At 29.9% G+C, this 7,821-nt stretch overlaps 1 protein-coding gene across 1 annotated transcript; it reads right to left on the reverse strand.

Annotated features, from left to right (window-relative positions):
- Positions 1-2,765: 2,765 nt before the first annotated feature.
- Positions 2,766-5,808, reverse strand: LOC102583015 (trihelix transcription factor PTL-like). The gene is made up of 2 exons (XM_006339249.2): positions 5,215-5,808; positions 2,766-3,627 (listed from the first exon to the last, which is right to left on the reverse strand). Exons 1-2 carry the CDS (start codon positions 5,634-5,636, stop codon positions 2,802-2,804), a joined length of 1,248 nt encoding a protein of 415 aa, XP_006339311.1. The 5' UTR covers positions 5,637-5,808; the 3' UTR covers positions 2,766-2,801.
- Between the last annotated feature and the right edge of the window lie 2,013 nt (positions 5,809-7,821).

The following is a 7,821-nucleotide window of genomic DNA, read 5'->3' on the forward strand; positions in this document are numbered from 1 at the left end:
ATATGCAAAAAAAAAAAACCCCCCCCCCCCCCCCCCCAAGCTAAAATGCAGATCCCGTGAAATCATATTGAATATGTTATTATTATTATTATTATCATCGTGGACACGACATCCATAATTAGATGAATAGTGTGAGAAACTATTGTTTGCAGAGATCTGTTTCTGAGTAGTGTAAGATGTTGGCAAATCAACAATACTACATGTATTAAAGAGGTTTTTTTTTCTTCTTTTCGATCTGTCTTGTAGTATTAATGAATACTACTGAATTTACTGATAGCGTTTCTGATCAGTCTTCTTGTGGACAGTCTGTTACTCTCCGTTTCAATTTATTCGTGTTATGTTTTTTAGGTCTATTTAATTTTGTTTTATTTTCTTTTTTGATAATTCTTTTAATTCTATCTTTTTCCATGATAGATTTAAAATCATAAGATTAAAGAATATTTTTTCAAGTTCAACACCACAAAATTTGAAAGTTTCTTTGTATTTTCTTAAAACTTCGTGTGTAGCTCAAACCAGACAAACACAAAATTTGAAAGTTTCTTTGTATTTTCTTAAAACTTCGTGCGTAGCTCAAACCAGACAAACAAACTGAAACGACGAATGTAGTAAAATAATACCTCCCCTGTTCCAATTTATGTGGCACTTTTTATTTTTTCAAGAGTAAACAATTTATGCTTAATTGGAAATTTGCGCATGAAATCTTCAGATTTTTGAAATAAAATTTATATATTTGTAAACTACGTAAAAAGTACTGTAAGTCACAATGATTAACAATTCAAAATATTCAAAAGCTATATGAAAAAATTACGATCAGAAATAAACTTATTTGAATCTCGAAATTTGAAAAGTATCACATAAATTGAGACAGAGGAGGGAGTAAGAAGCTTCCCATCTAGACTCACAAGATGACTAGAAATGGCAAAACTGATCAATCAGTTTCCTAGCTTTATTCTCTGTTTAATTCTTTTCTCATGAAATAAATTGTCTTCTTCCAATGTTTTACTAAAATCTCCAAAACAATTTATATTCACTCCAAACAAGTTATTAAACAAATCTTCATGAAAATTTGATGAATTGTTGTGTCATAAAAAAAGAAAGAAATATTATATATGCATGGATGATGGCATTGATTTGACAAGTAACTGTGATATACTATAACAAAGGTACTTGTCTAGTTTTCACCTCATTATCCAAATTGGAAAATCTGACCATGTATGTAAATAAGCCCTGCAAACCATAGTATAAATGGGTAAATATTTACTCCACGTTAAATCATATTGATTTATCATATGATTAAACGATTCATTGAGGTGAGAATATATATGGTAATATTTGTGTTGTAATTATAAACTTAGCTAGCGTTTGGCCATAGATTTCTAAATATATTTGGCAAATATTATTTGGGTGAAGATTTGGGTGAAATTTCACCATGTGTTTGGCCATAGTATTTGGGAAATATATTTCAATTTTTTAAGAAATATGACTTATGCCCATAAGTTTTTAAAACTATCAAAACTAACCATAAATTTGTATTACATAGCAAAATAGAAATGTCGCGTAACAAGATTCATGACTTCCGCAACAAATCAAAAAGCATCATTACAGTAAATAGTCGCATCGTTAAAAAAGATGCATGGGTATAAAAGCTCTTGTACATGTATGCTCTTTATAATAGAAAAATTTTATTAATTGAGTTAGTTAGCAGATGAAGATTTGATTGAGTTGGTTGGTGTTAATAAATAAAGTATTTTTGTAAAAGATAAAAGTTGGTGTTAAAATTTGAATTTTTAAAACTTTCCAAATAATGAGATTTGGCCCAAATACTAGAAAAAACTAGTATTTGGGAATTTGGGTTATTTGCCAAAATAATTTGCCAAATAATGAGAAAGTGTTTGGACAAACAATATTTGCCAAATTTTTCCCCAAGTTTTACTTGGGAAATCTATGGCCAAACGGGCCCTAACAGTTGTGGTGAAATGGAATTTGGGTTTGAGTTGTGGGCAGGGGCGGACCTACCCTTACTCAAGGGGTGTCAAGCGATATCCTTTCGTAAAAATATTATATTGTATATAAATGTTAAATTTTAATTTAATATATATCATGTAACTACGATTATTAAGAAATCGTGATACAAATACACTATCATGTCATCTTTATCTGTTACATATATAGGTAACAAATCTAATTTGTAAGATTTCAAATTCCACATTTTAAAAGAAACTTTCCTAAAAATATTTTATGGACACTCTGGTAGCTAGTGTAAATTTTTTATAAATATGTGTAGAAAAGTTATAAGAAATTAAAGCTTACTGTAAATATTGTGTGATATGTTTCACCACTACAAAGTCCTTAAAAAATAGGGATATTAATTAATTAAGGAAAATTACCAAATTATTCCAGCATGTTCAAGTTAGAAAATGAATATTACAAGGCATTTGATGATTAATTATATGATTAGCAAATCCAAGTAGAAGCCAGGAGGAAATTAAACCAACAAATTAAAGAGAGAGAAAAAATTAAAGAAATATTAAGCACATCAGACCAACATATATGAAGAAAGAAATCTCAAAAGAATATCTAGAAATAATTAAACATTAAGATATAAATAGATCCAAATCTAATCTCCTAGGATTAGTCAACTTCAATCCCACTAAATTCCACAAGAAAATAATAATTAATCAACTAGCAGCCTCAATAAAACAAAAATACCATAGTCAAATTTAAACCACTTACCTCCTACCACAAATTCTTCTCTTTTCTCTCTTCAGAAATATTATCGTGAAACATGCAATACTACACTTTTAAAGAATCCGAGCAACATAGCCATCATCAATTGTATCATGAATATTTGGCACATGTCTTGATGTTTCACAATATGATATTCTCCGTTCTTCTTCATTCTTGATTTGGAAATTATTATAACATGATGAACTCAGTGAATTCATTTCCTTTTGCTTCTTGTTGTAATAAAACATTGAACCATTTTCATCATTATAATTTGTAGTACTACTCTTCATGATTTTTTCTCCATTTAATTTACGTAATGTACCGATTAAAACTGCGTCGCGCGCTTCAATCCATGCTCTCTCATCAGCCCAAAATTTTTGTTGTTTTTCTAACCTAATTTCCTCTTTTTTCCTCCATTCTTCTTCCCTTAAAACCCTCTCTTGTTCCTTATCTTCAATTGTCTTCATCATTTTCTCTAACCAAATATCTTGTTTTTCCATTAATTTCCTCATTTGTATATCCATAAAGTCTCTTATCTTACCTTTCCAACTCCTTTTCCCTTTTTTCTTAATATTCTTCCTCTTTGAATCATCATTTTCATCATTAGACGAATTATCTGAGTCATCAGAATCAGAGGAATCATAGAGATTGTTGTCAGAGAGCTTAGGACAATGATGAGGTTCTTGATTGTAGTGTACTTGATGATGAAATGTGTTTGTATTAATTGTGTTGCTTGTTTTACCATAAAGAGCTTCAAGTTGTCTAAAGTATCTATAATGTTTACCATCTTGTCTACCAGCTTTCCCACCTTTAGTCTTCTTGTAGTATTTGTACAAATTCTCAAATTTTTCCCTACACTTTTTCCCACTCCTTTGATATCTATATTCCTCAGACATAATCCTAAAAAAGATGAAGAGGAAACTAAATAAGTAGCATAATTATAGAATATTATGATATACTTAATATCTTGTCTATTTTATTCTATATAACGTTGTTTGACTAGATACGAAGTTTCAATCTAGAAAGAAAGACTTGTCACACATAAACAAAACCCATAGAACTTATAAACCGGTCAGGTAGGTGTGTTCATGCAAAAATCGAAAAATTGAACCAAATCATAAAGATAACTTTTTTTTTAAAAAAAATTGGTTTTGTTTTAAACCAAAAAAATAAAAAGAATCGAATCAAACCGACCATGGTTATAAAAGCATGTTATTAAGGGTACACCCATGAATATTTTGGTTTGATTTTAGTTTTAAGTAATTGTTTTATTTTTTAAAGAAAAGAACGGAATTTAGTTTAATGTGGTTATAAGAGTAAAACGAGACATTTAAAGTTACTCATTTAGAAAATATAGTGTCATATAAATTAAAACAGAGACGATGAAGAAACTAAGGAAGGAGCCCTAAAACCAAATGATGCAACAAGTTCAAGTGATATTGACATAAGCATGATAAAATAGGGTACTTGGCCTTCCAAAAGATATTCTGCCATTTTTTCTTTAACTAAAATGAAGTAAAAAAGTGTCCTTTGAATTAATAAGACTACTCATTCTCAAATTATGTGCTGATAAATTATCAGAAAAAAAGATAAAAATAAGTACACCTCATTCTTCAACTCAAGTGTCATTTTCTTACACAAAAATAGTAACCAAATTAATTAATTCACTCAAGAGTCTGCTTGCCTATCCAGAAATTAAAAACCCTCACATAAAAGAATCTCATAATTTGAAAATAAATGAGGAAGAAGAAGTAATTAAACTAGTATATAGTTAAATTTTGGTGCTCTAACATGTATAAAAAAAATTAGTGAAATTCTTTTATCGAAAAATTATAAAGTGTGTAGAGGATTATTTACTTTTTGTACATGTATATTACTACGGTATATTTTAAGTATCCTGAGTAAAATTCCTGACTTTGGCTATGATGGTTTCAACAAGCTATTTCTCATAGATTTCACCGAAAATTCCATTAAAAATACGACTGTTTTGTAGTAGTATTAGTAATAATAATAATCATTAGACATAATATAATTAAGTAATTCAAAATACACTGTCACACAATTTGTTCATCGAAAGTGTGTTTTTTAAGAGAATTAGGTTATATAAATAGTGATTTAAGTATCAGAAATCTGCGGATTTTCCAAGAATGTTCAGAATACTGTTGGAAATAGTGAAGAGTTATTAGTTGAAAATCTTAATCGAAAAATTATACCGTGAATATAGAAGATTATACTAAATATATGGTCCAAAATTTACTTTTTGTACATGTATATTACTACTACGGTATATTTTAAGGCACATCCTTAGCAAAATTCGTGACTTCACCTCTGTTAGTTTCTACAAGCTATTTCTAACATATTTCATTAAGAAAATGAATATTTTTTAGTAGTAGCAATCGCGAGAAATAATATAATTAAGTAATCAAAAGTACTCTGTCACGCAATTTGTTTTAAAAGAATTAGGTTAAGAATTTGTGAGAGATGTACCTAGAGACTTCATCCCAAAGGGGACCTTTTTGAATAGCTTCTTTGAACTTAGAATCAAGTTGTGATCTAACTTCAAGTAGTGTAAGTGTCTCTTGCCTTGGCCACCTCCCATTTCCACCCTCCATCTCCAGCGCGCTTAACGTGCACCCACCACTAACACTAGCTCCAGTGGCAGCTGCCACGGTGCTAGATTCGGGAAGAAACCCGTGATGATAATGATAATGATGATGATGAGGAAGATAGTTGTCGTGTTGAGGCACATGAGTAGTAGTTGTTGTAGCAGTAGTAGTAGCCATTAACATATCGAAATGTTGGTTACCACATAATAAATCTGGTGTCAGATTTGGTGAAACTGAAGGAAATAAAGGCCTTCCATTTAGGTACTGTGTTAGATCCATCATACCATACTGATGATCATCCATTTCTTTCTCCCAAAAAAGCTGCAGCGCAGTATTTGGGTAAGAAGATGGATGAAGAGGAATTAAAATTAGTGGCTTAAAATCAAATATTAATAAGAAAAGTGACAGAAAGCAAGAGTAATGAGATGATAATAGAAGCGGCAGACCCGGATCGTGTCGAATTAAAAAAGTTTATTTTTTTAGTATTTGAGACTATATAAAAAGGGGAGCTATAAAGGAATGAATTTATATGGACCCATTTCTCACTGTTCACAGGCAGCTGGAATGTAAAAGCTTGTTCACTTTTTTTTTTCTTTCTGTTGCTTCTGGACGTACATGCAGAGGTGGAGCTAGTAAGGTCTCGGGGTTCATCTTAATCTTTTTTGATGAAAAATTATTGAAAATATCTTTGAATTTGAAGTAATTATTAGTTTCGTCTCTGAACTATTGACCGTCTAATTAAAAAATATCCATCTACTTGGTTAACTAAACTTAAATACATTTTTGATCTGCCACATGACATAACAAGTGGTCTAAAATAGCAAGATCAGAGTGTATTTAAGTTCAGTTAGTCAAGTAAAGAATGTTTTTAAGACTGTCAATAGTTGAAACCAAACTAACACCAAGTTTTCAATACTTCTATCTTATTTGTATTTTGTTAAAATAGATTTTTATATAAAAATATCTTGAACCTATTTAATGAAAATTTTGATTGTGCAATTACGAACGTGAATAAATATTAATGCACTACTCATATATAAATTCAGCATTAATTTGTTCAATTACATTTTTTTGTTTTTTCTACTATTAATAATAAAAATTAATAGAGGAAATGCTTAGGGTTTTGGAGGTAGCTGAGATAATGAAAATGATAGTAGAAGCAGAGTACTTTCTATTTTATATAGTTACGTTACGCCTTATTGTAGTAGTGTCCTTGTATATAATTAATCACACAAAATGTGAAGTACAAAATCTTGAAGAAAATACACAAATAAGAGTGAAAAAGTCACTATATTTTATTTAGGAGGAGTTTTCGCATATAGCCATTCAAAATAACTTAATTAGGCTCAATATCTGTAGTTTGCTAATTACAATTCGTAGCTACATGTTAGAGGGAGGAGAGAGGCGAGTGATATTGGGAGAGGGAGGAGAGAGAGGCGAGAGAGAGAGGGCAGAGGGCAGAGGGTGGAGAAAGGTGATTTGTATTTGTATATCGGTTAGATAATTGTATATATGCAACTAGTATGTATATGTATCAATGATTGTATTTGTACATCTGCATAGAATTTGTATCGGTATACAATTGAATCGAGTTCAAACATTTGTATTTATATATCCAGTCTCTCTCTCGCTTTATACAAGCACAAATTATACATTTGTATTTCCTTAATCTTTATTAGCAACATATATACATGTGGTGCAGACGTAACACACGATAAGATCTAAAATAACCTATACAAAAATATTCTTATCGTTAACTATATAAGCAGTTCATATCGATCATTAGTAATTCAAAAATGCTTTCCAAACTAATGGTTGCTCCAATTCAAAAGAAAATTGATAAATTTTGCCCCTGAACTATTTGAAATGAGAGACTTCTATTCGCGATCATTAGTTATTATCAACCTCAAACATTTGAAACTAATGAAATTGTGTCGCTAGTCATTTTTAACGTATCATAAATCATCCCTAACAATTTTTTTCTATTTGTTTTGTGATCATTCTAAAGTCATCCAGCTTGACAATGTCAAGAAAAAGTTCTTGAAATTTGAAGTGACGTTTGAACATGAATTATATTTAAAAGAAAAATTAAAGTTCTGTGAATGAAAGTGATTTAGGTCGGATTTTGGTAAATTTTCAAAAGCTAATCAAATTTTACAAAGAAATAATATTTTCAATTGTTTTTTGAAAATCAACCTCAAAATCTATAAACTACGAATAAAAAAGAGTGACCACACAAAGAGAATTTATGTAGCATATCTATAGAGAATTTGTCTGAATCCAATATTTTCAATCCTGAATATAAACTTATCTATAAGTTTCCAAAAAATTACAAATACTAACTCATAACTTTAAAAATATAATAATTTTAATCCCAAAATTCTTAAATATTAAACTCATAAACAATTAAATTCTGAATATGCTCCCGAGTGGACCTGCTTCCCTACTTGAAAGTAAATCTCCCCCCAAAAGAAGAATCCAAACCGCC

Source organism: Solanum tuberosum, unplaced genomic scaffold (assembly GCF_000226075.1).
Source record: "Solanum tuberosum cultivar DM 1-3 516 R44 unplaced genomic scaffold, SolTub_3.0 scf00008, whole genome shotgun sequence".
In the NCBI taxonomy this organism is placed as follows: Eukaryota; Viridiplantae; Streptophyta; class Magnoliopsida; order Solanales; family Solanaceae; genus Solanum; species Solanum tuberosum.

Excerpts from the sequence above, each read along its gene's own strand:
- LOC102583015 (XM_006339249.2), bottom strand. The coding sequence starts at position 5,636 with ATGGATGATCATCAGTATGGTATGATGGATCTAACACAGTACCTAAAT. Across the intron at positions 3,628-5,214 it reads CTTTGGGATGAAGTCTCTAG|GATTATGTCTGAGGAATATA; the intron begins GTACATCTCTCA and ends CATCTTTTTTAG.